Raw genomic sequence first — 16,032 nt, 5'->3', positions numbered from 1 at the left:
TTCCTAATGTAGATTCAAAATGTTCACTTCAAAGAACCTTTTCCTTACACCTTCCTGTGCTACATACAACCTTGTCCTTATACTGCGTATGGGTGACAGTTTCCATCATTCAGCAAAGGAACACCGAGCATTTACTATGTGGAAAGCAGTGAAGTAAATACAGAAACATTTAAGACATTGTCCCTAAACTCAAAGGACTAGTTTAAGAGATAAAACACATCATTAAAATAATAACAACATAAGGCCCAGAGTTCCCTTTTTCTATCTATTTCTTGTCCCATTTATATTAGTTTGGTTCTATAATGGATCAGAAGACTGATAATAATAACAATTAAACATTGTTATATTATATTATTATATTATATTATAATGTTATGTTATATAGATAGTATATATTTGGAGGAGAGTTTGAGTTTTTTTTCAGTAGGGGAAGCTCTGTCCTACTTATCACTTGTCTGTATATTTGATCAAAAACAAATAGGAGCACAGGTTGGCGAAAAGGTTTCTTCTAACTAGGGACAAAGAATTGGTTCTGTTGTTAACTTGAAATGCGAAACTCAGGAAAATCAATAGGAGAGCAACTATCTTCCCCTAAAACCCATGAGTTTCCTTTAGCCTTGGTCAAGTACCCAAAGCAATGGAGCAATTTCTCAGTACTGATTTTTTAGGAAAGTTACAAGGATCTGAAGGTTATAAAGGAATCTCTTTCCCTTTCCTCAACAAAGCTCAGTAGCAACATATCTTCACATTTTAGTTGCTTGAATTTATTTCTCAGGAGCTTAGCACCCCTACATAGGGCCTGCAGACCAGCACTGGGCTACAGTTCATATTTATCCCTTTCATACTTCTCTTTTCCCTTTCCTACAAAGTTTCCTGAGGTGTTAAAGAAAGTGGTCCTGATTGTAAATAGCATCACTGGGTAAGACAGAACAAGAAGACAAGAACCAGCACTCTACTCACAAAGATTTCTTGGAAATTCACCAAAGCAACATAGCCCTAGTAAGACTCTAGGCTTGATCCCTTTTCTGCCATTATTCCTACCCCAACCTTCACCAATAAGCACAAACATACAAAGAAAGATCGAATGGGCTCAGTACTACTTGTTATTTCTCTACTTCGCTTTCTTTAACCATCAGGCGCATATGCAAATAAGATTAAGTTAAAGTGGATAGCCCTGGCGGTGGTCTGTTTCTCATGACCTTCCTATGAGTGCAAACATATGTAGGGACATTGAGGAGGCTAGGTAAAACACTTTGGTCTTCCTCAGAAATTAGAGATGCTAGGGGCACCTGGGCTGCTCAGTCAGTTAAGTGCCTGACACTGGCTCAGGTCATGATCTTATGGTTCATAGGTTTGAGCCCCACATCAGGCTCTGTGCTGATGGCTCAGAGCCTAGAGCCTGCTTTGGATTCTGTCTCTCCCTCTCTCTCTGTCCCTCCCCTGCCTGCACTCTTTCTTTCTCTCTCTCTCTCAAAACTAAATATTTAAAAAGTTAAAAAAATAAATTAAGGATGCCTATGCTATTGGCTTCAACATTGAAGGAAGCCAATGTTTAATGAAACCTAGCATTTCCAAGCACTGCCCTGACACTTTATATACATTATGTCACTTAATCTTGTAACAATCTTAGGAAATGAGTATTTTCCCCTATTTTTTGGTGTGGGGTATGATCACTACTTTTTAATCAGTTTTTCAGCATGCATAGAATCACAGAAAAAAAGAGGCTCCTGGGTGGCTCAGTCAGTAAAGCGTCCAACTTCAGTTCAGGTCATGATTTCATGGTTCGTGGGTTCGAGCCCCATGTGGGGCTCTGTGCTGACAGCCAGCTCAAAGCCTGGAGCCTGTCTCAGATTCTGTGTCTCCCTCTCTCTCTGACCCTCCCATGCTCATGCTGTCTCTCTCTCTCTCTCAGAAATAAATAAAACATTTAAAAAAAAGAATCACAGAAAAAAACATGGCTTTTTTCCCCCCATTCAGTCTAGTTGAAGCCTGGCTCTATAATTTACTAACAGTTTGAGCTTTTGCAAGATCCCCATATGCAAAATGAGGATAATTATATCTACCTTTCGGGGTTGTTGAGAGGATTCAAGATATTATCTATAAAACATCTAAGTCATAACTAATTATATGATCACTGTTTAGTATGTGTAGATTCAGTTGTTATTCACCAGACTTTCACTGACTACACCCTGGTACTGAGTACCTAGCTACATAATTATAGACATAAATCAGATCACACCTGATTTGCAGACACTTACAATCTGGTTGGAGAGACAAATGCATATAAAAGAAAATATAAGCATGTAAATTAGTTATAATAAAGATATTAACAGAGGATGATAGACTCTTAGGCAGAAATGTTTAATTCTACCTTAAGGAATTAGAAATTTTCAAGTAGTAGAGGAGATATTTGCTCTGAACCAAAAAAAGTAGGAAACATATCTAAGATGGCAGAAAAGAAGACAAACAAAAGTTCAGGAAAAGGAAAGTGTACCAGGCATAAAATGATGTGAAGTGTTCTGGGGACAAAAAACAGCTCTGTGGGCTCAAGTGGACAGAAATAAGGTAATAATAATCAGGTCACTTTCTAGAACAGAGCCATCCACTAGAAGTATACAGTGAGCCACATATGTAATTTTATTTATTTTTTCATATACGTAATTTAAAATTTTCTAGTAGTCACCTTAAAAAATGTTATAATAACAAGGGCACCTGGGTGGATCAGTCAGTTAAGCATCCCACTCTTGATTTCAGCTCAGGTCATGATCTCATGGTTCATGAGATCAAGCCCTGTATCAGACTCTGCGCTGGGCATGGAGCCTGCTTCGTATTCTCCCCTCTCTCTCCCTCTCTCTGTCCCTCTCCCACTCACATTTATGCATGAGCTCTCCCTGTCTCTCAAAATAAAGAAATAAATAAACTTTAAAAAAGTAATAACATATTTTACTTCATATATACAAAACATTATCATTTCAATATTGATCAGTATAAAAATCCTATTAATAATTTTATTATTTTTAATACATGTCTTTAATATCATATGTATATTTAACAATTATAACACATATCCATTTAGGCTAGCCATATTTCAAGGGCTCAATAGTCACATGTGGGTACTGTATTAAACAGGGCAGATTTAGTGATTAAACAGGCCAGAAGCTCAGGTCAGAACCATGGAGAGTACCAACATATAAATTGGGTGGGAGTAGAAGACCATAAAAATGTCTTGTGGGGAGTTGAGGAAGGCAGTCTGAGAAAAAGAAAAAGAAAGCAGTGTGATAGAAGTCAGAAAAGAGAATTTCAAAAGTAACCCATCATTTCCAAAGACAAACTCTTATGCTCACAGACCTGATCATCTTCCAGCATTCTCTATCTCACAGAAGAGCACCACAGTCCCTCCATGAGTCAAGCTGGAACAAGGAGTCATTCTTGACACCTCTCACTCTTTTACCCACCATGTGCAATGCATTGCCAACTCCTTTCAATATGCCCTCTGACTCTCTTTCAAATCTATCTACCTCTTTAATCCCTTACTATGCCTCTGCCTTCTATTTCAAATTAATCTCACGTTGTGCACAGATTACAGCAAAGTCTTTAGTACCCTCCACACATCCATTGTAGCACACTTTAATTTATCTCCCCCACTGCTACTGCCAGTACAATCTTTTAATTGATCTTTAATCTGAATGAAACCATTCAAGGCCTTACCCTTTGCTCTTAGTGGAAAGAAAAAGCTCTTACAAGGTTTGTGAACCCCTGCGTGGTGTTGTCCTATGGCCTTTCCATTCTCATCTGTAACTAGTTGCTTCTTCACTCACCACTCTAGCAGCACTGGTCTTTGTTCCATTCTTTGTACTCGCCAGGGTCTCTTCTGCCATGGGATCTTAGCATGTGCTACTCTATCCTGTCTGGGATTTTCTTACCTCCCTTTTTTCCAGGTTTATCCTTATTCATCCTTCAAATCTTATTTTAAGCAGCACAGCTTCAGAGAAGGCTTCTCTGATGATATGAAATCCCTATTCTAGAAGCACTGCTAGCACAATTTTCTTTTTTTCTGAGTATTCATTATAACGTTGCATTTAGTTAATATCTCTCCCTAGACTGTAGGGAGGATGTCATGTGATTTTGCTCAGATTTGCACTATCAGTGCTTAGCTAATTGATAGCTTTCATCCAACCATCCATGCAGCAAACATTTACTGAGCAGCAACTTGGAAGCTTGGTGCTGAAGGTGAACAGAACAGGAAACAAAACAGGTCTGGGCTGGGGAAGTTGGGAATCTAGAAATGCTCCTTTGGGGTTCCCTCTGGTTTACTTAGGTTTCAACCAAGAGCAACTGTTTATAAATTACAAAGTTATATAAAGTACCTATTATATAGTTTCTCCTGAAAACTTACCCAAATACAATTAAACATTTTTCTTTCAGCTGAAGGCACACTGAAATCCCAATAGACAGCCTAAGATTACACTATACGGGAAGCTCAGCTAAGGAAACCCAACATGCCTTGTTCCTGGCACCAGTTCTAACCAAAGTCAACATCTTCCTTGCCCTAAGATAATAAATAATGAATAGTTGTCCAAAATTCTGAATTGAGGGGGAGGGGGGTAGAAATGTACCTTTTCTTGAATAATTCAGTTAGGAACAATTTAATCATACTTTGGGGTCTTAACATGAGAAAGACATTTTGGCAACTTCTTTTTTATCATTTCCCAAATATATATAACACCAACTTGAATATTTTAAGTCTTATGACAAATATTCTCATACCTTCCAAATGGAGGATAATGGTGCAGAATGGTTCAAGTACAGTCAAGATATAGCCTTAGCTGACACTCAGTGCAGTGATGACTGCATACAAAGATTTGGGAGAAAAGAAAGGTCGCTTCTGAGGGAAAGAAAGAAAAGCAGGTGTTGGGAGGCAGAAAACTAACATTTATCAGATACTTCCTAAGTCAAGCTCTATTTTTAGTACCTAATTTCTCTTGTTTCAGAGAAGTGTGATAAGTGGCTTATTTTTAGAAAACATTTCAGGCTAGACTTGCTCTACATTAATAAGAGAGAGTTGTTAAAATACTTAACTGCTTAATTATTGTCAACACATATGGCACTTACTATGATTAACTCATATAATCTTCAAAATGACTCTTAAAAAGGTAGGTACTATTATTAACCCATGACATGAATGAGAAAACTGAAGCATGAGGAGGATAAGTACTTGCCCAAATCACAGAGCTAATACATTATAGGGTTTAGTTTGAACCCTGGCAATTTGGTTTTAGAGCCAGTGCTCTAACCGCCATGCAAGACTGCCTCTTGAGACTTTTCAATTCTTTTCTTGAATCATCTCAAAAATCACTTGATGGCAGACTAAACTCACATCTTTGTTATAGGATGAAACCATTATTATTTGAAATCTCCAACTGCAATAGTTTTTGAATACCATCTACTTGGGGAAGAGAAAAGACCACAGTCCCCACACTCCACTTATTTATGCTTTGCAAAAAAAATCCATAATAACAAAAAATTGGTGAAAATGTAATGAAAATTGTACCAGATTTTAGTAACTCAAATCATTTTCTTGATTGCTATTAGGTTAAGCCACATGAAGTTGATATTATTCAACCATGGTTGGCCTACAAAAATGGCATTCGTATGGTTCAATCTAATAGGGAAGTCATACTTCATCACATATAATAAAATCTAAGGAATTATGTATCATTGTCCCTCAGAGGGAGAGCTGCTCAGCGGCCCTTCTGGAGAGCTTTTAAGAATCCCAGCTCTAGTGGGCATTCCTTGGACTCTTCCAACACAAAATGACTCCCTGGAAAATATTCAGTGTGAACTCTACCCATGAATCTGAGACCAAGGACGTTAATTTATGAGAGAAGACGGGTTCCTATGATAATATGATATGTTTCTTAAGAACTTACCCTTGGAGGCCAGGGACAGAAGAAATGAGAAGAGTTATTATTTAAAAGGTACGAAGTTTATGTTAGGATGATGAAAAAGCTTTGGGCATAGGTGGTGGTGATGATTACACAACATTGTGAATGTGTTTAATACCACTGAACTGTACACTTACAGACAGTTAAAATGGTAAATATTAAGTGTATTTTATCACAATAAAAAAGCCTTATCCTTGGAATATATTTAATATTCCCTGTTGCAAGGCTATTGCAACTTACTTGAATTAGGGACATTCATGTGATTATTATCTTAGTTCTGATATTCCGTGGAAGACACTGCAGTAACTGATTGTGTTCCACATTAGTGCCCAGCTTGCCCTGGCATTGTGGGTTAGATTCAGCACCTTTATGTTGGCAGAATTTTGGGTTTGGGTTTCTTGATCCATCAGAGTTTTTACCTTGGCCGTTTCTGCACGTGTGCACACGTGTGCACACACACACGCACACCCACACACACAGTATACCCCTCCCGCTGAGAACCATATGTGTCAGAGATTTGGGAATGAAAATCATCTGCCTTGAAGCCATTGGCTGCCATCTCACATGTTCTGGCAGCCCCTTCAACTTGTCACTCTCAGCTGTCTCATGTCAAATGAGTTAATAAGCTCATTTAGAGTCCTGGTGGGCAGATGTGCATGTAGGTCAAAGCCCTTTCTGCAACAAGAATTGATGGATTACTAATGATTTTTTTCCCCTTTAATTAGGCCCAGGACAGAAATAGCATTTAAACTCTGACGTCTCTGCAGAAAAAAACCTTCACATTGCTTGGCAGCTTGGTTCCAATTCTTCATTAAATAGATATTTTTACTTACAATCATAAAAGGATTCTTCTCTTTACAGTGCTATACACTGAGCATCACAACCTTGTTCAAAGTTGTTAGCCTGCCAGGTACAGCAGGGTGGCTTGGTTGAGCATCCGACTAAGGCTCAGCTCATGATCTCTGGGTTTGTGAGTTTGAGCCCCGCATCGGGCTCTGTGCTGACAGCTCAGAGCTCAGAGCCTGGAGCCTGCATTAGATCTGTGTCTCCCTCTCTCTCAACCTCTTCCCCACTCACACACACACACACTCTCTCTCTCAAAAATAAATAAACATTTTAAAAAATTAATAATAAAAGTTGTTAGCCTTCCAGGAGAACCAGAAGACCCATTTTTGGTTTTGGATAATTGGGAAAGCTGACATGTTCAAGTACCCCGACTTAAAATGCTTTGCAAGAAGCAAAAAATATAGTCATTCTGTTAAAAGAGCCATGATTGTTAGGTTCTTAAGTTGTGTGAGAGCTGAAATAAAGCCACATATATGCTTGTTGGAGGAGGGAGTTTAAAATTCTTCATAGTTGTTCATATCTGTGGTATTGAACTACTTCCAAACCATAAGTGAAATAGTATTTATGTTTAGTAGATTGACCTACGAAGCTAATGTTGAGTCGAATCAAATATTTAAATAATGAGCAAAACAAGAATGTATTTTTAAAGCTACTAAATCTTCATTAATGATATTTCTGCTCCTGCAAAACGAGTAATGTTACAGAAAATAGGAGAGTTTAAGTTGTATATTTGAAACTGAAAAGAAAAATTAAGTCCCACATCTTCTTGCCTCTCTTAGAAAAAAGTGGAAGCATAAGAACACATTAGATTATTTAACACACAAGAAGCTTTTGATGCTTTATGTCAACACTGTTCTGTTTCCATTTATAATCCCAAGATCCTGGAAGAATGGTCAGAATTCCTGGCTATTGTACTCTTCTCCTTTGTCACCTCCCCAATCTCTCTATTTGAAACTGTGCCCTCAAGGGTTCCAATAACCTCAAAGTTGACAAACTAAATGACTCTGTTGGGCTCCTGCCTATTTCACTTGTCTGCAGTTTAATACTGTTGACAACTCATTCCATTTAAGTGCTCATTCATCCATTCATTCAACAAATACTTCTTTGTTGCGTATAATTTTTTTTCTTTCATGTGATAGGGGTGGTCAGGAGCACTAGATCTTCTGCTTTGGATTTTTTTTTTTAAAGTGATGGACCTACACATATTTGTCCAAATCTCCTGCTAGTGGTTCATATCTGAAAGGCTAGCAATGTTTAAAGGTATGATGCATGGAAAGTAAAAGGAAACTACTAGCTACCAAAAATATCTGCGTGTACATTCCTGGTAGCTATTGCAAAGGTTGACATTCAGCCCTCTTTTCAAAATTGACTTCTTTTTGGGACTCCTGGGTATCTCAGTCAATTAAATAACTGAATCTTGGCTTAGGCTCAGGTCATGCATCATCTCACAGTTTGTGGGTTCGAGCCCGTGTCAGGCTCTTCACTAACAGCGTGGTGCCTGATTGGGATTCTCTTACCCTCTCTCTCTGCCCCTGCCCCACTTGCTTTCTCTCCCTCTCAAAACAAATAAATAAATTTTAAAAACTTATTTTAAAAATTAAAAAAAATAAAATTGGACTCTTTTCATCGAACATTTTCAAGAAAGCAGGTTGTTGTGTAGAGATGTTTACTAGGCTTACAGTTTCAGTTTTAGGATTTGTACATTTAATTTTTATTTACTTATTCAAAAGAATACCAGCTACTTAAAAAACATGTATTGTCCTTGGAAATTTTAAAAAATGAGATGAAACCATAACGGAGTTGGATAAGGAAGAGGAGGGTGTCCAAGAATCATGGTCTGGTGCAGAACCATGGAATGGTCTTAGTGTTTGATTTGCCCTCACTCCTCTTGAAACATAGGTTCCCTTTATTTGTTGATATGAGATTCTTTGTTTATTTTGAATGGATGGATGAATGTTTGATTTACTGGGGATTATTTACCCTCCGCATATCTATTTATTAAACCAGATAAGACTGGTGCTATTTCTCTGTGGGTTTTCTTAACATCTCAGAAGTAAAAGTGAGTTAAGACAAAGTCTCATACATAAAAGGACTTTGATTTTCCTACACTTGAGTGTAGCACAAGAGGAAAAATCTTAGTGGAGAAAAAACCTACAGGAAATAGATGAATGTCCTAGAGTAAAATAATGGGAGAGGTTACGAGAAGGGAGGTAATCCATCCATTAGGATAAATTAACATGTAACATAACGTCATTTTTCATTGAGGATTAACGTGTGGTACTTTCACTTGGGAAAGTACATCAGAGATTTTTCCTAGTGCTCTTTTGGCCCTAGCACTGAAGCTCTAGGACTAGGATATTTCAGCTTGTCACAAGCTATTTTCTGCTCAAGCCACAGTGAGCAGTCATCCCTCCCAGGAGCACAAAGAGGGTCTTGGAAAGAGCCAATGTGCATGAGATTTGAGAAGGAAATACCCTTCAAAAATAACCTCAGAAAGACATCAAGAAATGGCAAAAATTACCTAATGTGGGCTTGGCACACCCAGCATTCTACTGTGTTTATTTGTATAAAACTGATTTTGTAATTTGCTCTCTGTGAATTGAAAGGCCTGCAATCTTGAGCCATTTTTTTTCTAGTTATAATAACTAGAGGGCCCATTTGTGGACAGAAGGAATTGCAATCTGAGCTGTCACAATAGCCCTTGGAAGTTGGTATAGGACTCTTAGGTATTCAATTTTTACTCAGAAAAAGCACAGTGCTCTCTCCAGAGTTATAGCATTTTCTATTTGGTCCTAAGGATAAGGCTTCTCAGGCACTTGTGCGATTATAATACTGATTTTGGAGACTGATGGGATGTCCTTCTGAATGCCATTGCATGGCCTCTGTATATGGGGGAAACTGAGGTGGCCTCAGAGCCACAGCTTCTTTCTGAGAAACATCTATGTTTTGTTTCTAAGGCAACAAGAATAGGAGCTACTTTACACGTGGAATTATTAATAACAGAAATGATTTGTGAAACTGGGCCAGAATCACATTTTTCCTTGATTTATCACATGCAATTTTTTCCTACTGTTCTTTGACCACCTTTCTGCAAACCATCTGATGAAGAACATCAACTACTAGAGCAATAAAATGTGACTATAGCTCATGAGAGAGGCAATCCATAAAGTCAAAACATAGAGAGGCCCCATCTAGAAATTTGTATGGAGTCTTTGCAAATGTTACAAGTCTAAAGATTTCTGTTTTAAGGTCTCCTAAGACACAAAATATTTGAAGTGCACAGTACTGGTTTCTTTTTCCCATGTGATTACCTTACTTCTCTTCCTGCATTTTCAGATGAACATTATAACCAAATAGAAATACACCTCTCAACAGACTGCTGTTTCCAGACAGAGTACACGAGAAGAGGGACAGATGCAATTTCCATACTGTCCAAACAAATGTGTTTATTTCAGGTCAACCATCAAGGAAATTCAGCAATATTCCTAAAGAGGTAAATATAATATAGTGGTTAAGAGCACACTGGCTGGGTTTGAATCCTGGCTCTGTCCCTTACTAGCTATGTGGACTTGGACCCATTGCTTAAACTCTCTGTGCCTGAGTAGCCTAATATGTACCATGGGGTAAGTCTAGATTATGCCTCAAAGGGTGGTATTATATTAAATGAATAATTAGAACTATATATCTGTTGGGGCAGCTGTGGCTCAGTCGGTTAAGTGTCTGACTCTTAGCTTCAGCTCAGGTCATGATCTCGCAGTTCATGAATTCAGGTCCCACATTGGGCTCTGTACTGACAGTGTGGATCCTGCTTGGTATTTTCTTCTCTCTCTCTCTCTCTCCCTCTCTCTCTCTGTCTCTCTGTCTCTCTCCCCCTCCCACACGTGCTCTCACTCTCTCAAAATAAATAAACTTTAAAAAAAAGAACTATATATCTGTACATAGTACATATATAAGTGTTATTGATTATTTTTTTAATTGTTTATTTATTTGTTTTTAAGAGAGAGAGAGAGCGCAAGTGGGGGAGGAGCAGAGAGGGAGACACAGAATCTGAAATAGGCTGTAGGCTCTGAGCTGTCAGCACAGAGCCTAACACAGCCCTTGAACTCACAAACTGTGACATCATGACCTAAGCCAAAGTTGGATGCTGAACCAACTGAGCCACCCAGACTCCCTTGTCATTGATTATTATAGAAGTTTCAAAATAAATAATCCTCCCGGTGCCCATTAGAAAAGACAGAATTACTAGATTTTAGAGTTTTTCTGCACAAATTGCAATAACAATTTCTGAAGAATATTTTGTAACAAAATGGTAATGGATGAAGTATGATTATAAACATAACATTATTTCCAGATTGAGGAACAAATAGTATATTAAGTCTTTAAGATTTAGAAGTACATTCTGAGACACAAGATGAAATTATTTCCTGAAACCTGACTTTTAAGAGAATATACAAATGTATAAAATTTAAAAAAATATTTTTTCATTTTTGAGAGATAGAGTGCAAGTGGGGGAGGGGCAGAGAGAGAGGGAGAGAGACACAGAATCTGAAGCAGGCTCCAGGCTCTGAGCTGTCAGCACAGAGCCCGACGTGGGGCTTGAACCCACGACTGGTGAGTTCAAGACCTGAGCCAAAGTTGGATGCTTAACCGACTGAGCCATCCAGGCGCGCCCCTAAAATTTTAAAAACTTTAACGATCAATGCAACATGCACCTCTGATTGACAGATCCAAAGAGAAGTAGGAATTAGTAGTAATCTTGAAGAGTTAAAACACCACTAAATTTGTAAGTATAAACCAGAAGGAAAAAAGAAAACCACGCTACTACCTCACTTGCCTCTAGCAACCCACGACATTCTTTAGAAATTGGCATCTTCAATTGGCAATGAACTTTGTATATTCACCTGGCAGTGAATTTTGTGATCAAATCCTAAGTGGTAATTTTATGTTATGTATCCTTTCCCACAATAAAAAAATTTTTTTTCAGAGAGGACCTTGGAAAATTCATGAAGTCCTCAAACGCTTTTGGAAAAATTACTCCTCTTAATGATGATGTGAAAGTCAAGCATGAAGTGTTATTACATCAGAACATTACAAGCTCCAAGCTCCCCTAAACACACAGCTGGATTTATTCTTTCTAAGAATTAAAGCACTGGTGGAATGAACAGTTATATTTTGTTTAAATAAATTTATGTTAAAAGAAAAACCTAAATAGTAATTTATGAGAGAGAAAGATAAGTGAGCAAATGATGACACCTTTTTATGGACTGCCACTAACCATCTCCCAATGCTACATGCCCTGTTCTCAGCCCTGCACGGGTCCTCCCCAGAGCTGATGAGCCTGGCTGTGCGTCTGCCTTTGGGAGGCCATTTGATAGCTGGACTTCACTTCTCATTTTCCAAAATGAAAACTTTGGGCCAGTGTGATCTCCTCATATACTTGGTGGCTCGAATCTTCTATAATTCTATCACTGTTAGAAACTCCAACACTGATATCTGATTTTTTTAAATGTTTTTAATTTATTTCTAGGAGAGAGAGAGAGAGAGACAGCGTGAGCAGGGGAGGGTCAGAGAGAGAGGGAATCACAGACTCTGAAACAGGCTCCAGGCTCTGAGCTGGCAGTCAGCACAGAGCCCGACGCGGGGCTCGAACCCATGAACCGCGAGATCATGACCTAAGCGAAAGTCGGACGCTTAACCGAATAAGCCACCCAGGTGCCCCCACTGATATCTGATTTTAAGCCTCTTTTTCACAAATGATCATGAAAATGATCATCTTAGGTAACCAAGGATCCTACAAATAAGTGTGGACTGTCAAAATGTTTTTTATTCTTGCTGCTGGATTTTATCGACTGCCAAAGCAATTTTAGAAAAACTTCTACTCAGTATTCAAGAGATCCATTTCTTTTCCCCAGAGAGAATTAATCATAGGCAAGGACTGGAAAAGGCAGTTTTCCCAGATGAAGCTTAAGCACACTCCCGCTGAGAAGCTCATTCTATTTTAATTTGCCAATTAAAAGTGGCCTGGGAAATCACACGTTGTCGTTGTCGTTATCTCATTAAAAATACTATGCTTGTCACTCTCTTCCCTCTCTCTGGAAAAAGAACACTCAAGTAGCCCAACTGCTCCCCACAGCTTGAATCTGATAGTACCCTTAAAAGATTGGCTTTATCGAGGGTCCATTGAGGATGACACCTTCTGCTGTTATTACTGCCACAAATTCCACAGATCTTTAAGTCACTAACAACACTATTTATTGGATACTTACATATCCATGAAATTTACTAAGCATTGAGAAGTTTAAAAGGTACTAAAAAGCTTGTTTTCAGCAAATTAATGGCCACTCTGATTACAAAGCAGAGCCTATCCAGGTCTTTGAAAGATCCCAGCCAGAGCATCTTTTGGTTCTATTTGGCTCTTATTCAACTCCTCCCGATCTGTCTTGCCTGGTTATCTGTGGAATGACATTACAAGCATAGTACTGATGGTTGAGATGACACCCTGTAATAATTTGTAAAACTTGATCTTTGTTGGCATGACAGTCACAAATTTCCTTCTCTTGTAAACGACATATTGAGTTGACATCATAAATGGGGAAATAGAATGATTTGAATTTGTTGCTTGTTGCTACTTCTCAGCTTCTAGTGAACCACAAAATGACTCTAGGGCAGGAGAAAGAAGGAAATACTGCAAAGATTCTGAATAATGGCTTCTATTTAATAATGCCCCTCTGAAAAATATAATAATAAATGATAAAACCATGCCACTGATGTCTTGCATGTACTTGAACATGATTCTGTGTATATACCTGCAGGTTATTACGTACTGCCAAAAATACATCCTCAAAGAGTCCATTGACTTCTGCTTAATAAGAACATACATTCCTATAGCTCTCCAGGGGAAAGGCACTCTGCCTGTCTTTTTTAATCAAACGGTTTTATTACCTTATTGCCTTGAAATCCCTTCGGGCCTGGATCCCCTGGAGGTCCACTAATGCCCTGCTCCGAGGTGAAAACCAACAATTAGTTCTATATATAAAAGGCCAACCAGGAAGGAATCATTCACTAAGATCCCTAGAGATCCTGAATTTAGAAGTCAGACTATATATCTGAATTAAGTTAGGGTTAAATGTGACTGAGAAATGGAATGAGATAAAGTTTCTCCTGTCAAATAGGCAGCTTCTAAAATAGTACTTAAGCTGAGAACAAACATTTATTAATGAGGTGTTTGCTTTCTAAGCCTGTTTCCAACCCTATCCCTGTGCCAGACACACTTTTTGAAGAATTTGGAAAGAACAACTGTTTTTTTTTAAATAGCTAAGGCATTTATAACTGAAAGTTGGAGGTTCTAATGACCCCATGATAACCTGAGTTACTGCCCTGCGCTGACACAATTCCAGGTCAGAGCAAAGGACTGACGGTTAGCTAGATGTTGTCTAGGAAATCTTGCGTCAAGTTGTAATTTTCAGTGGACTTTTTGAAATGCGGAAATGAATTCTTCATATATATACATCCTCCGTCCGTGAAAACTTTAGACTGTGCAAGTTCCCAGACTGGAAAGAAAACGGATCTAAATTATTTTCTAAAATCTATGGAATATGTTTAACCTATATAAATGTCTTCAAAATCTATTCCATGTTATGGAGCATTAAGTACTTATGGTGAACATGTTATTATTGTTTTAGCAAAATTACAATGTAATGCACAGGTCTTCCAATTATATTACACTAGCAAAGCAAAAATAGTTACAGCCCGCTTTTCACTACTTTGACTTTATTCATCTTCCTAGACTCAAATAGTTAAACTTTTATCCTTCTACTAAGTAAACTCAGCAGCTGGTACCTATCGTGGGGGAGCCTGAATTAGTCTTTCAAAGCATTAGGGCAGTGATTTCCAAACTTTGTTGCACACTGAAATCACCTGGGGATCTTTAAAACTGCTGATGCCTGGCTCCAATCCCTAGACGTTCTGATTGAATTGGTAGAGAGAGCAAATGGGCAAAGAGATTTTTAAAGCTTCCTAGGTGATTCTAATTCGGTTGTAGATTTGGTTTATCCTCCTTACCTGAAGTCCTCTGGGTCCCTTTGGTCCATATGGCCCTAAGGATCCCTGTGGAATAAAATTAATGGTAAGTTGTTCTAAATATCCATCTTCAAAGTGCAATGATTTTAGGTGGAGGAGGAGAGAATGTGTTCTCAGTGATGGCCAAGCAAACAGATACATTGTTAACAAAATGATCCTAAATAATAAGCCAATTTGAGGTCAAATTTTTCTTCAGTAAACTCCATGAAAACACAATTTTAGGTGTAAGTCCTTCATCTGTGTATTGAAATTTTGGTCAGAGCAAATAATTTGTTCCTTAAGTTTCTTTAGAAGAAGTACACTTGGTAGAATATTGTTTCTTTCCAACAAGGCAAAGTCAGTTATATTAACAATTTAGTGAGTTTCCACAATATCTAGATCGCTCTTTTCCCCATCTTCGAGACATGCAACTTGACAAAACAATGTTGATACTCAATGCTCTCTAATAGAAGGTATTTCAATATGTTTCATAACTAAGAAACCCGTTGAAATTTATTTTTATGAGAGTATAATACAGCCTAGTCCCTCTTTTCTTAGATTTTCACCTTTTCTCTGTTTAGCAGAATATAACCTGTTCATAATAGACACACCTTGGCAATTAAAGAAAAGAAGCAAAGAAACAGAAAAAAATCACACAGAACCAGCTGCTGTTAACATTTTAGGCATATAGAATATTTTTCTTCAGATAATTTATTCAAGTGTGTCTGCAATTTTGTGACCTACTTATTTGGTCTTCCATTGTATCAAAAATATTTTTTCCATGTAATTAAAAACTCTCAGTAAATGGGAAAATATTCAAGAGTATGCATCTATTATAATTTATTTCTCTAGTTTTGACATTTAAATTGTTTCTGACTATTACTATTTTAAATAATATTGTAATGAACATCTTTGTCCATAAGTCATGTACAACTTCTGAAAAATTCCTAAAGACAGTGTCCTGGAAGAGGATGACAGACACAAAGATGATGAGCACATTCAAGACTCTCTCTCTTTTGTGGCTCACACCATACATGGAAAGAAAAAGCAAAATGTTCCTCTCTAGAGTTTGTTCCGATTTCCATTCTTACTACCTGAGTAGAGAAAGTGTATCTTCACCTTAAAGGACTCCCCATCAATGCTGAATATTATATATTATCTCAGTGTTTGCTAATTTGATAAG

The 16,032-nt window shown here is 37.9% G+C and overlaps 1 protein-coding gene across 1 annotated transcript in view; it reads right to left on the bottom strand.

Moving 5' to 3' along the window:
* Positions 1–16,032, bottom strand: part of COL28A1 (collagen type XXVIII alpha 1 chain) — a 170,543-nt gene that overhangs the window by 121,951 nt on the left and 32,560 nt on the right. Inside the window, 2 exon segments of the mRNA XM_077765326.1 lie at positions 13,734–13,787; positions 14,853–14,897. Of these exon segments, the coding sequence (XP_077621452.1) occupies positions 13,734–13,787; positions 14,853–14,897 (99 nt within the window).

The sequence above is a fragment of the Crocuta crocuta genome, unplaced genomic scaffold, assembly GCF_008692635.1.
Source record: "Crocuta crocuta isolate KB4526 unplaced genomic scaffold, BGI_CrCroc_1.0 scaffold14, whole genome shotgun sequence".
In the NCBI taxonomy this organism is placed as follows: domain Eukaryota; kingdom Metazoa; phylum Chordata; class Mammalia; order Carnivora; family Hyaenidae; genus Crocuta; species Crocuta crocuta.
Note: the sequence above shows the minus strand (reverse complement) of the source record. Positions and strands in the feature narration are given on the sequence as shown.